This window comes from Leucopleurus acutus (assembly GCF_964270905.1).
Source record: "Leucopleurus acutus genome assembly, chromosome: 6".
Classification (NCBI taxonomy): domain Eukaryota; kingdom Metazoa; phylum Chordata; class Mammalia; order Artiodactyla; family Delphinidae; genus Leucopleurus; species Leucopleurus acutus.
The window spans coordinates 47,857,553-47,872,315 of NC_139149.1; the positions used below are offsets into that span (position 1 = coordinate 47,857,553).

Consider the following 14,763-nt stretch of genomic DNA (forward strand, 5'->3'; position numbering starts at 1 on the left):
ACACTCCTGGACTGCCCAGAAGAGTTGCACCTTGGTTTTAATGGGTGGTTTTTAATGGTTTTTAAAAGCAATAGAATTTAATTGGGTTCTATCTTTGGATACAGAAATGAGAGTCCTTGATCTGCTTTCAGAGGAACACCCACAGAGGGACGATTTTCAGATGGCGCTGGGCCTTTCACTGTTTCACCTGGGTCCTTTTAACCCATGAAGTGCACACTGGGGATGCTGGCCTTGGTGACTTTCCACCTGTAGAATACCTTCGTCTTATTATAAAATCGTCTGGCCTAACAGAAAGAGTAATGGACTGAAAGCCAGAAGAACCAGGTACTAGACCTTGCTTCACTGCTTGGCAGCCCTGTGACAATGGTAAAGTCCTTTCTTTAACTCAATTTTCCTATATGTGAAAGAGTGAAAAGTGCTTGCTTTGTTGATCTCACAGGCCTGAGGTAGATGCGATTGTCATCAAATAGGATAATGTATAGGAAAGTAAAACGTCAGCAATTTCCCCTCCAAAACCAAAGTCAATACTTGAAGACACGTAGACGTTATCGGTTACTGCACGGTATTAATAGGTTGCTAAATGATGTAAAATCAGTTTTTGTACGCAGGCTTTCAGATTGCAACTACGTCAAAAACCAAGGCTTCTTTTGTTTAAGGTTTTTAAAGGAAGCAAACTAACCATTACACGGAAGTATCCTCTCTGGGGAGGAAGGGATAAAAATAAGATGGAAGGAATGAGGGTAGTTTAGATATCTGCAACATTTTACTTCTTAAAAAAAAAAATCTAGGCAAAAACTGTAAAATGTTACCATTTGTGTAACACTTGGGGAGGTTAGACAGGTGTCTGTTGTACTTTTCTGAGCGTTTGAAATATTTCACTTAAAAATCTAATTCACTGATATTGATGATGAACCAAAGTTCCATCTAATGAGACAAAAATACCAATTTATTTACAAAATTTAGGAGCCTGAGATTGTTGTTTTTAAGAAGTTTAGGCATCTTGATCTAATTAGTCAAATTATTAAGGAAACATACTTGCAGAACTACTGCTCATGTGGTATTTCCTTCCCCTAGGTCACCAAATATTTAGTGTCCTCAGGTTCAAGAATCCTAACGAGCTTCCAGAAGATTTGGAAAAATGCAAACGATTTTTTATGCATAATTTAAGTTCAGGGTACAACTGGCTCCTAGAACCCTGGCTTAAATTCTCTCTCCTTGCTCAATTTTTATTTTCCAGGAAATATAGCAGAGCTACTGTTGTTGACAAGAAGACAGGCAGCGTGCTTACCTAGCAAAGCCAACACCACGACTTGTCCCACTGGAATCGCGTAGTATCCTTGTAGAAATAACTTGTCCAAATGGTTTCAGCATATTTTCAAGTTCTTGCTCATCCATGGACAGTGGCAAATTAGAAATATACAAGTTGGTAGGATCTTGTTCCTGTTGCTAAAACCGAACAGAGAACTGTCTATTAATTTCCAGCGGAAGGCGAGATATGTGAACACACTTTTACTTGGCCACTCTCTTAGCTCAGTTCCTTTGAAAGTACTAGCAAGTGAGATCATGGGAACTACAGAACACCCGAGTCACCAAGAACACTTGAAAACAGTGTCTGAAGCTTGGACAATCTGTGCAGGTCAGACACGATCCCACCAAACCATGCTTGGCAGGTTTGGAAGCAGAAGCGCTGAGCGCTGGCAGGAGTCGCTGAGTTGGAGAGGATGCCCTCATGGAAGCAAAACTCTCAGCTGTTTGCAGTGTTCTACAAAATAACTAACCTCTCCTCCACTACTATTTTTAGGAGCCCATTTTGGGCACACTATTGCACAAATGGCTGTTACTGCTAATAATTCAATCCAGAAACACACGACGGATTCTGGACTAAGTCAACTAAAGTCCAGTGGGATTTTGCCCAAATTCCCTTCTTTTGCTCTACAGCAGAGTCATTACTACCTCTGAGTTGTGATCACCAATGGGAAATAGAGGACTTCCTAAATTAACAAAAACAAAACCCCACAAAGTCATACAAAATGACAGACTCAAGGCAGTACAAGTTTTAGAATCTGGATAAAGCTGAACTCAAATGTAGATGGGGGAAGGGAGTTTTGCTAAATCTTTGCTACTCTAAGAGTGATCCAGGGGCCAGCAGGGATGGAGTTACCTGCAAGCTTACCAGAAATGTAGAATTCCAGGCCCCAACCCAGACCTACAGAATCAGAAACTGCATTTTAATAAGATCTCCAGGCAGTACAAATGCATATGAAAGTTCGAAAAGCAGCAATTAGATCATTTCCCACCCACCTTTGCACTGCTGAGGTAAAAATCAGCTGAAACCAAAGATAGCAACTGAGTTTTCTGAGAACCAGTAACAGCTATGTATATTTACTGAGTCTGGTGTTAAATCATCAGGAAATAAGCTTATATGCTATCTGGAATATTTTCTGACCAAGTAAAAACTCATCTCGGCAACTGTGAGATTAGGATGATCTTAACTTTAAAACAGGCTTTCCTTTGATCTTACTACCACTTGTATCTTTACATACTGAACTATGCAAGTTTATGATTTTTCTTTAACAAGCACTATTAGCAAAGTCATTAACCGATGTCTTAGCCTTAGGCAACAGAACAGCACACTCATTATATTTAAATTTCCAAAATGCACAGTACTTTAAAAATATATGTGAAACATACGCGTATTCGTACAAAGTCTCTACTTTCAAATGTATCCTGGCATTAATTAAACCTAAAATAAAACCTTTCCTTTCAGATGATCTGCAAGTAAAAGTAACTGACCTTTAAGATTTAAAACAACAATCTGGTATCCTAGGGAATGGCAAATACCCTGGTAGTCCCAAGAATTAAAGTTACCAAAGACTGAGAAACTTTGGGCAGAAAGTACTGCCCCTATGACTTCCTGGTTCTGACAGAAGGCAGCCTGTTACCAGGCCAGTCCCAAAGGGATGGAGCAGAAGCTCCCAACCTGGGTGGCCCAGACTCTCAGGGGTGTCAGTACGGTTGTGTCCAGGAAAAAAATTAAAAAATTTCAAGTGCTCAGTAGCAAGCCAGAAACTTAACTTCATTAACCCTTGACAGACTAAACAAAAATGGCAACTACCTTTGCTTCTGTCTGAAAGTAGATAAAGTCAGTGTGGTACCACTGATTACCTTATGCCGGGCAAAACCTCCCACTGAAAATTACATAAAGCATATCTTTAATGTACAAAAATTGTAAAGCGATTTAATAAATGCATGACAGTAATAGATAAATTGCTTCAGAATAAAGGGAAGAACAAAATGGTCTTTGGTATTAAATTTTTCAATTTCTTCTCAGGTGGACTACAAGCTAAAATTTTAATTCCTTATTTCCGCTTTATTCACTACCTTCCCTGACTTCACCCAATTAATCCACAGCTCCTCCATTAACTATCTCATGTTGGCTCTAACCTCCCAAGTCCCTGAATCTTTCCTGGAGTGCACAAGACTGTATTTGTTCCTGTGGAAGTCTGGTCCTTAGTTGGTGAACACAGATAGGGTTATTTCTCTCTGAAAGTGGGTACACTGAGGGGTCCTGTAGCCTAATACAGCCCAATGACATTTATAGTGCATCCTGTACATCCCAGACCCTCTTATACAATAATTGTGACTCCAGGTCTGTCTTCTAGCCGTTTATAGTTGAGTTGGGGGGATAAAAACACATATAATGAATGCTGTAACAGAGATGTATACAAGTCACAATGGGAGGACAGACAGGGGAGCTTGTCTTTATTAGGGAACACTTTACAGAGGGCATGACATTGAGTTGAGACTTGAGAAACAAGCATAAGGCATGAGGCTGAAAACCGGATTGTGAAAAGCTACCCAAGGAGTATGACTTTTTTTGTCAGTTATCACTGCTTAAACTTTTCCACTTAAGCAATGCTAGCACGAAAGAGAATGACTATGTATCCTGAAGAGTGTGTGGGCAAAGGATAAAGTAGCTTTGCCAGAGCCGCAACATTTCCTTGAAGGCTTGTATTTTATCTAAAAAAAAAAAAAAAAAAAATCACGTACATGTTGCAATCTACTCCCTAACTATTTGAGTTTGTTTCATATGGAAACAGTATTTCTGAATTAATACTTTCGAGTCATACTGACACTGCAGGAAGATAAGCCATGTTTATCCTGTGATTTCAGGCGTTATACTTTGTTGGGTGAGGGGAGGAGGAGGAAGGGGGAGCCTTGTCCCTGTGCTGCAGCTAGAAAGCCACGCCCTAAAAAATCTGCAGCCTCTGGAGGCACAGAAGCAAGGGAGTGATGTGATCAAGTCTACCTTATTAGAAAGATTTCTGAATCATGCTTAGTCAGATTCAGAATAAAGCTGGGAACTCCCTAATTAAAGAGCATTAAAACACACCTTGGACAAAGATGTGGCATAAAAAATGTTACATAAGAAACATGTATCATAAATATTGTGAGCTTTCTTTTTTTTAAAATAAATTTATTTATTTTATTTTTGGCTGCGTTGAGTCTTCGTTGCTGCACATGGGCTTTCTCTAGTTGCAGAGAGCGTGGGCTCTTTGTTGCGGTGCGCAGGCTTCTCATTACGGTGGCCTCTCCTGTTGTGGAGCACGGGCTCTAGGCTCATGGGCTTCAGTAGTTGTGGCGCACGGGCTTAGTTGCTCCGCAGCATGTGGGATCTTCCCAGACCAGGGCTCGAATCCGTGTCCCCTGCATTGGCAGGCGGATTCTCAATCACTGCGCCACCAGGGAAGCCCGTGAGCTTTCCTTTTGAGTTACAATTATTAAAATCTAAATGACTAACATTTAAGAATATTTAAGAATGTTCATAGACTTTGTCATCTGTGAAGTATTTTCAAAAGGGTTGACAATGTAGGTAACTAAGTACTTTCTAAATCTGTGGTTTAGTTGCTTTTAAACTATTAATAGAAATGTTATTCTTGGGTCTTCGCTGGTGGCACAGTGGTTAATAATCTGCCTGCCAATGCAGAGGACACAGGTTCGAGCCCTGGTCCGGGAAGATCCCACATGCTGCGGAGCAACTAAGCCCGTGTGCCACAACTACTGAGCCTGCGCTCTAGAGCCCGCGTGCCACAACTACTGAAGCCCCTGTGCCTAGACGATGCGCTCCACAACAAGAGAAGCCACTGCAATGAGGAGCCTGCGCACCGCAGCGAAGAGTAGCCCCCGCTCGCCACAACTAGAGAAAGCCTGCATGAAGACCCAATGCAGCCAAAAAAAAAAAAAAAAAAGTTATTCTTTAAAATGTTAATTCAACTTGAATGTTTACCAATGAAGAAAAAAATAATAAAAAGTGCTAAATCAGAATCAGGAAATTGAGCTCCTAACCCACTCTATGATGAATAGTGAGATAAGATAGACTAAATACAGGTAGATATTTCCTGTGATTTTAACGCATTTTTTTTCAATAGCAAACAGTCAACTAGCTCTCTTCATTTGGAATGACCTCTAGGGCTAAACATTATTTATCCTTCTTTTCAAATGGTCAACTTATCCTGCACACATTGCATACAAAGTTGCAAGTAAAAAAACAAAACAAAACAAAAAAGAGAAGCAACTTCAAGCTGGCAGCAATGGCCACAAGAATATCTGATCACCAAAGGGTCCATGCATTCTAATCACCATACATTCCTAGTAAACGGAACATACAGTACTTGTACTACGTGAGAGTGGTTCTTGAATAAGGGTAATTTCGCCCCTTTAAAATCAGGGACAACCGTAACTCTGTTTTATTACATAAAATGCTATGTCAAAAAACAATTTTTCTGTAAATTATGGGTGGTCAGACATAAAAATGGGGCTAACAGGCCTCTTTATATCCCTAGGCATGGAAAGTGTTCAACGGCTTCTTTAACAGGTAGAACACTTGGATCCCACATTGGCCATGAGAGGGATAAATGGCCACTAATGTTCACTTGAGTAGAAAAGTGGGGCTTGGAGGTCCCTCATGGTGTAAAGCACTCAGTCATCATCTGAAAGAAATTAACAAAAACCTCCCTATGCGTGTGGAATGGTTCCTAAAATTCAAGAAAGGGACCTGGCAGGAAGACCAGATATCTGTTTTCTCTTGTACTGAGTAGGTTTACCAACCAGCAGATGGCTGCTTATGGGCATGTGAATGCAAACTGCTTGAAGCATGGTAGACCTCTGTGTGGAAGGGCAATTAAATTCCTGCTCCTTTGACTGCCTATTTACTGAAAAAAGTGCGAGCATACAGCTAGGCAAATGACACAGGGCGATCCGCCGACCCCCAGCAGGTCTTAAGAGGTATTGCGGAAAGGCCTACAGAAGTCACTCTATTAACAGATATCACCAACGTCGACTTGAGTTTTATATCTTTTCAGCTCGTTATCTGAGGTTTTTTTCTTCTTTTCATAGATTGAGTCTTTTATTTTGAAAAATGCACACATTTGAAACAAATGCCAAGTTTAACATACATGGCTCAAGTTTAACCTTGAGCCTTTTGGAAAACCTTTGGTAAATTTCATCAGGGCACTCGATAGACTCAATAAATGTAATTTTTAAATGTCCCATTGCTCTCTCTCCATATCTGCCCAAACTGGGAAGTTTTTCTCTTGCTTAATTGGCTTCTTTGATCATCACTAAAACAAACATTTGGTATCTACCATAGGCCAAGTACCAAGCAAGGCACTGAAATTAAAACACGAATAAGAAACAACCATTGTTGTCCAACGCTCTCCAATTGTAGCTTTATAATTCAGTTTTGAATATCTGTGGAGTTCTTTTTCAACTCCGGTAGTCAAAGTGTCAAACAATATTATATTCTCCCCCACTCCCCAGACTCGCCTAGTGGAATGTCCCTTAATTTTTTCTGATTATGTAAGAAAGCAAGCCTTTAATATGTGGCAATGTGAATTTTCAAAACTTTATAGTGTCCAGATTAATTCACTAGAGGAAAGTGGACAGTGACAGGTCCCTTATCACCCAAACATGGGAGCCAGACCTAAACTTTTATAAACTGTCTCCACAAAAGGTACATGCCAGATGCTCCTTTATCCAGTCAGCATAAAGGGGGTAAGTCAACTCCTGATACTCAAACCCATGGTTCCGTGGCACAGAACAATGGACCCTCTAGCATTTAAAATACCTTTTGTAACTTTAATGATATAATAAAAAAGAAATCAGGTCCAGGAAACGCAGTCATCCTACAGAGACCCGAAGAAATTCACAACGTGCAGAATGTTGGCACACTGCCAGCCTCTCTGAACCCGTGCATTGTTCCCTCCCTACAGATGATGTAGGAAGGGATCACTTTTCCTAGCCAATTTACAGTCCAAGCCACCTAAGGAGGTCTTTGAACAGTGCTCATTAACAGTCCACGGGAAAGCTGGCATTCAAAGTGCACTGTTGACACAACGTACAGTGCCAATCTATGCCCAGTCCGGTTCTGACTAAATGCATTGTAAAGACTTCTTCAAACAGGATATATTTAATATATTATGCTACTCAATATCACCGGCACTGAAAAGATGCCTAGGTAAGTGCTCATGGGGCCGCTCTAAAAAAGGCCTCTGTAGTACCTGGAGCAGGCTGTTAAAATAGCCCTCTTTCTAACTTTGTTTCAGCAGAAGTCACCAAAAAATGGGTTTCAGGCATGCCCACGTTCCAGAGTGAGAAACCAGACCACCTACACAAAGTCTGCATAGGAGTGGCTGAGATCTGGCTTGAGAGGCTCAGCTGACCACCCACCTCTCGTCTGCCGGGGAGGGACTGGAGAGGGTGGAATGAACACGCATGTGGAGAGAACCGCTGATGTGTTCTGAGTCCCACCACAGGGGCTGCTTCCCCCATCACTGCCAGTCCAGCAAGAGAGGCTTCAACAGACCCCTCAGGAGGCATGGTCTGTGACCTCTGGAGCTTGGTGGATACAGTGAATCAATGTCTGACTTACGCCTGAGGAATCTAAAAGGCAAAGGCTGGTTGAAGGGGTCTGTAAGTGCAATTGGGAGGTAACTAGTCTCCCACAGACAGCTGGCAAACACATCAATGTGGGCCACACAGGTAGAGTTGGCCCAGGGTTGTGTTAGAGCCTTCCAGGAAGGCTGTCTTGAAGGATAAGAAGGCCCTAGAAGAAAGGGGCTGAAGGCAGACCCTTAGATTCTCAGGAGCTGAGGCTAACAGCCTGAGGACACGTCTTCTCTAGCTTGAAGGAACTACAGGGGAGAGAGTAAAGCATTCTACTAAGGAAAGCATCAGTTCTCTGTCTGCCCAGAGAAATCAACACCATATCACATAATTGTCAGGTCAAGAAACGCTCCCATCCTTTGCCACTGCTCGAACCTTGGAGGGGTTAGAAACCACAGCTAGCTATGGAAGAGTGGGAAATAGGAAAGAAACTAACCATGCTCCCATCCCAGGACAAGCTTACTACTTAGAGCAGACCAGAGCTGGGGGAAGGGAGAAGGTTTAATATTATACGGCACTCAAAATTTTGTCAAATAAACAGGATTGGACATTTCAATTATAGGTATCACACACTTAGCATTGGAAATGTGTTCTTAAAAAAAAAATCAGACATTCAGCATCAAAATGTTAACCAGGAGCCTATTTCATATTATTTCAAGTAAGAAGTATAATGTATTACCATTAATCACAACCCCCAAATTTCCTAAAATGCAACTAAATACATTTGTTACACATCTGTACATGTGTCTGTATACACGTAATACATGGTTATATTGGGATGTAAACTTTTAAAATATCACTTTGTTTTTGTTTTTGTTTTTTTGCGGTACACAGGCCTCTCACTGCTGTGGCCTCTCCCTCTCACGGGCCCAGCTGCTCCGCGGCATGTGGGATCCTCCCGGACTGGGGCACGAACCCATGTCCCCTGCATCGGCAGGCGGACTCTCAATGACTGCGCCACCAGGGAAGCCCTAAAATGTCACTTCTTGATCACCAAGTTATCAATATGGTTGTTAGCAGACAACTGCTTTGTAAGTTGTCATTTCTCTTAGCACCAGTGGCACCCAAGACACACATCCCTTTTTGCTGACTCTCAGCAGAGTTTTCGAAACCTCTACACAATTCTGACATTTACAAACTGTATTTGGAATATAACCTGAGATTTCCCCCTTAAACATCTTGTTTAAAGTATCGTACTGAGATTGGTGTAAATACGTATAGAAAGGCTGAAAATGTACTGAAAAGACAATTATGTTCCCTGAAATTTGGATATGAAAACAATTAAGGGGCATTCTACTGAAAAAAATTAACCAGAAAGACCTGAAATGAAAGAAGCAACTGAAGGAACTTTTCAAAATTACGAGAGTAGCCAGAAAAGTCATGGGACCTGCCCTAGATTTTATCCATGAGAAGAAGAAACAGGAGCTTCACAGAGTAGAGGAAATGGACAGAACAGAGGGAAAAATAGAGCCCTTTTCCAATTGTGCCTTAAAAGTCCTGCTTAGAAAATGTATGGTTACCCATTGTTTACATAGGCGTATTAGACATTCTGTAAATCATATACAACTTAGGTATTGCATACTCACAATTAAATATATTTCAAGCCTCATAATCACCGTCTTTCAACAATACCACAGGAAACTGCTGTATATTACGGACATAATCTAAAAATCATGGCTTAGTATTTACAGTTTGTTTATTTTAGCTTCTTCCTCTGGAGTTTAAAAACATCTGAAAGAAGTCCAACTCAATCCAAAGGTCTAAAAACATTAAAAGTCAAGGATTACTTTAGAAAGGTGATCCCTTTCATCAATTCCTGAAATCTTTATTCATGCTGGTTTTTTTTTTTTTTTTTTTTTGCGGTACGCGGACCTCTCACTGTTGTGGCCTCTCCCGTTGCGGAGCACAGGCTCTGGACGCGCAGGCTCAGCGGCCATGGCTCACAGGCCCAGCCGCTCCGCGGCATGTGGGATCTTCCCGGACCGGGGCACGAACCCTTGTCCCCTGCGTCGGCAGGCGGACTCTCAGCCACTGCGCCACCAGGGAAGCCCCATGCTGATCTTTTAATCAAGGTAAATCTCTATCCTGGTAGCTGCATATATGTCCTTCAACAGCTTTAAGGTCTTAGCAGGTAACTTATCTCAACCAGGGTTCTTTAACTTCCATAAATCTTCTTTCCTTATGGAAATGTGAATACCCTTCAGGGAATGACCACATGCTACTCTTCAGAAGCAGCAGAGGACAGCACAAAATTACTTTCCTCCGTACTTCAAGACACTAGATAATATAAAATTATCGATCTTTTGAAAAGAATATACAAGATATCAAACTGTCAAGTTTCAAACTTGAAAATATGTTCTGTAGCAATTCAAAAACCACAAATAAAAAAATATGTACAGAATTGTATGAGTATCTTAATAAATGCACTTTAGGCACTAGGTATGATATAAATGCACTTTAGGCACTAGGTATGCACTTGGCACTAGGTATGCCAAGTTTACATTTAGGCAATAAGACTGGAGAATAAATACCACTTCAGTGATTAAGAGTTCATCAAAACAAGTCCTGAATAAAGCTACTGCAGAACTACTAAAGAGAAGATTTATAATCCATAAATAACCAATGTCTAAAAATCACTGACTTTTACACAGAGGAAATAGTATCTGTAGCTTACATTGCATTAAAACTACTAGTATATTTGTACAACGCATACATATGTGATTGTATTTTGTTATTCTTTCATAATATGACATTCTATACACAATTACCTTCGGAAGTGTTTCTAAAATGTATTAACTCCTTAAGCATTGACATTTTAAAATTATTTTAAAAAATACAGTACAGAGCTTCAGCCCACAAGTACCCACTTACCTGAGAAAATCTGGTGCTATTTCTCCATTTACTTAGGGGGTTACATAATCTGCTATGTAAAATTTTATACAGTTATAAAACCCTTCTTCACATATAAATTTATGAGGAACAGTCTTTGGCAAAATAGCTACCATTGAGGATGCGAAGGCATGGGACAAGTGTCCACAGGTAACTGTGGCTCACTGGGATGGAAGGAAGAACTTGGATGGTGACAGGAAAAGCCACGTATCTAGCTTCAGAACCAAAGCCAGAGACCAGAGCAGTGAGTACTGGCTCGCAACTCACCTTTGCCATTTGAGCTTGAACCCCACTTGCCTTCAGGGCAGACACAGCCTTCTGAGCTGCTGCAGGACTGTCAAAGTCGACAAAACCATAACCTGAAATGCAAAACACACTTAGTGTTTAAGCCATTATTTTATGATTACATAGAGGAAAAGGATGACTCCATTTGGTCTCTGATGCAGGCAACAGAAATGAAAGCCCTGACGTTCTGACATGTCTCAAGCTTTACAGCCGCAATGCAACATCCTCCTCGAGCTGTCCTTCCCCATCTATCAACGAGCTAGGCAACTTTCCCTTCAAAGTTTAAAAAAAAAAGGAAGAAACAAACAAACAGTTTTTTTCCTTTTCCAGATCTTTTTCTCAGGTGTCCTGTACTTACTGGCAGAAAAAAAAAGACATCCGAGTTATACCAAGATTTAAAAAAAAAAAGGAAAAAAAAATCAACTTCAGAGAAGTAGCATTTTTAATAATTTGGTAAGAAAGATGGTGCTATCCTACAGAGCTTACAAGTGTATGTTTATTCTGTAGACTACATTTTATTTTTCACATAAGTTAAGTACAACCACTGGATACCCCAAATATAAAATAATCTAAATGTTAGAACTTGGTTAAAAATATCATTATTTATCTAAAATAGAGCTCATGATCTCTTCAAAATAAACAAAGGGGGGGGGGATGGCTCCAGAAACCCAAAATAGCTGTTTTAGCAGTTCATGTCCTAAAGTCTAAAAACAAAACATAATAAAACAAATAAATAAATAACCTCCTAAGAGAGGTCCTGGTTCAAAGCTTATTTATCCACAGCTTTTCAAACATTTTAAATAAGCTGGTCAGCTATTCTGCCTGGCCACGACAAATCAAAAGCAAGAAATAATGGGGAAAAAGGGTCGGGTTGAGGGTAGGGCTGCTACCAAATGATCACATGGATGGTATCCATATGCTAATTGTTAGTGAAAATGAATAGCAATCAAGAAAAGAGGAAAACTATACAAAGAACAGGCCTTCAAGCAGCATATGAGCAAACAGCTCCATGAACTTCACTGATCCATAAGCATCACTGCATTACATCAGGCAGTCACTGATTTGTCACTATAACTCTTAAGTTATGAGAAAAGGGTCAATTCTATTTAGCGCACTGTTTAGAAGATCAGGGTACCAGGCAAAAATACCAACAGAGATTTCCTTGGAATTCAAACCTATTATCAAATTAATTTTATTTTCTTAATTTATTTATTTATTTTTTGCGGTACGCGGGCCTCTCACTGTTGTGGCCTCTCCCGTTGCGGAGCACAGGCTCCGGACGTGCAGGCTCAGCGGCCATGGCTCACGGGCCCAGCCGCTCCGCGGCATGTGGGATCTTCCCGGACTGGGGCACGAACCCTTGTCCCCTGCATCGGCAGGCGGACTCTCAACCACTGCGCCACCAGGGAAGCCCATCAAATTAATTTTAAATGAGGAAGAATATTTTGAAAAAGAAAAGCCCTGTTTGGAGGTTGCAGAGAAGAGGGGCCAGCCCTATCATTCAGTTGCAGATATTATAAAGCTACAGTCGTTTACACAGGAAGAAACTAAGTCAAAATAGGCAAATATATGCATCAACAAGACCAAACAGAAACTTCAGAAGTAGTCCAAAGGTGAGTGTGCAGTATTAATACCAAAAATATTGCCTGGTAACAAAACTAGTGAACTAGACTATGGATTACAGAAATAGATGTTTTAGGAGACAGAAGTGTCAAAGCTGAAACAAGCAGCAGCTTCCTTCGAGTACTTGGAATTGGGTTGGAATAAGGCCTAATCTGATTTTGACAGTGAATGGAGAAATAGCCAGGTTGGAAAGAAAAAGAAGAGGCTGACCCAAGTAAAAGCAGAGAACGCTACTCAACAGCCAGGTTAGAAGTCAGGTTAAACGTATTTTGGAATTTTTTTAGAAATCTGTCGTTAATGCTAACATGCAACCCGTTATGAAGGTACACACAGGCACACACATACTCACTCTCTCACTCTCATACATATTTTACTACCAAATACGATTTAAGCAGGTCATAAATGAACACCCAACTACACTGAAATGATGTAACTTCTACTGATGGATATTGAAGACACCCTCCTTAATTTTGCTGTTGTCAATAAATTACAATAAATAGAAGATCTCAGGTTTAATATTCATGTCGGTGAAATTGATATTCATTCAGGTAATATTAGTATTATTTTATCTGTTATTTCCTTATTAGGAAAAATCCATAACGGTTGCATTTTTAGTTAACTGTTTATAACCTTTTCTGGCCTTGCCCAATGTCTACTACATAGCTGTTTCATAAATATTTGCTGAAAAACAAATATAACAGGTAAGCATGCAACCCTGGGCTCTTTCATTTCCTCTATTATATTACTTTCAAGTAAGTATAAGAGTATATAAATGAGTTTCACAGGTTCCATGGGTTTCATTATATAAATATGTACACAGATATTTCTGAAGGTGGGATAAACTAAGTAACACAGCATCCTCTCACTGGACCCCCAAGAGGATTCTTCTCAGGTCTCAGGACCAGGACCAGTTATGGTACTCCTGCTTCTTGGATTTTATTCTACATTGTGATTACTGAATCACGGGAATAGGTATGTTTATTTTTGCTTTGGCAACTAAGAAATACAGGGCTATTTCTATAGTAACATGAAGTTTCCTGCTCTTACTCCTATTTTCCCTTTGGTCTGACTTATCCTCAGCCATTTTATGTCTGTGTGTCTGTGTGTGTGTGTGTGTTTTCTGGTCTTATATGCAACTCTGTAAACATTGATAATTAACCAGTCAGGTGTCACAATCAATCCGTTGTTAAGCTTTTTTTTTTTTTTTTTTTGGTCCTGAACTACCATATATTCCAGTGCTGAAAAGCATTTAAATACCTTTTCTTGGCCAAAAACTGACAAAAATTGAAAGGTAGAAGAGCAACTGAATAGTGAATTTTTAAATTTAATAACTACGATAACATGTTATTCAGAGCAATATTTCCTTCAGCTTAATTCTGTCTTCTGGAGAGAGGCTTCAAAATATGTTTTGTGGGGCTTCCCTGGTGGCGCAGTGGTTGAGAGTCCGCCTGCCGATGCAGGGGACACGGGTTCGTGCCCCGGTCTGGGAAGATCCCACATACCGCGGTGCAGCTGGGCCCGTGGGCCATGGCCGCTGAGCCTGCATGTCCGGAGCCTCTGCTCTGCAGTGGGAGAGGCCACAACGGTGAGAGGCCCGCGTACCGCGAAAAAAAAAAAAAAAAAGTTTTGTGCCAAAAAATGTTCTATGACCTATAAGGTCTCTAATTTCCAGGTATAAAATTCTTTGATCTGTTCAACTCTCCAAAACTGTATACAACACAAGCACTTTCCATTTATACTAATAACCTCTTAAGCATTACCTATATTCATCCATCCATCCACCTACCCACCTTCTCAAGTTATCTGTAACATGGCTAACATGTTATCTGTCTTTATTATGAGCTATGCTGTGTTATTTTTTCTCATTTGTCCTAAAATTACTATTTTTCAGGAGCTCTTTCATTCTCCCTCCCAGAATTTTATAAACCCATTCTTGCTTACTCTCTCCCCCTCACTCACTCACCCACACCCCAGATATCTGTTGCTATTTCTTCCTGAGAGGCCTGTGTGACACAAAGAGAC

The 14,763-nt window shown here is 40.5% G+C and overlaps 1 protein-coding gene across 2 annotated transcripts in view; it reads right to left on the reverse strand.

Annotated features, from left to right (window-relative positions):
• Window positions 1–14,763, reverse strand: part of RBMS1 (RNA binding motif single stranded interacting protein 1) — a 130,642-nt gene that overhangs the window by 25,406 nt on the left and 90,473 nt on the right. Inside the window, exons 4-5 of one of the 2 annotated variants that reach the window (XM_082841775.1) lie at window positions 11,101–11,192; window positions 1,289–1,446 (exon numbers count right to left, since the gene is read on the reverse strand). In XM_082841775.1, the coding sequence (XP_082697901.1) occupies window positions 1,289–1,446; window positions 11,101–11,192 (250 nt within the window). Of the gene's footprint in view, window positions 1–1,288; window positions 1,447–11,100; window positions 11,193–14,763 lie in introns of those variants that run through there. The other variant, XM_082841774.1, reaches the window with a different exon arrangement.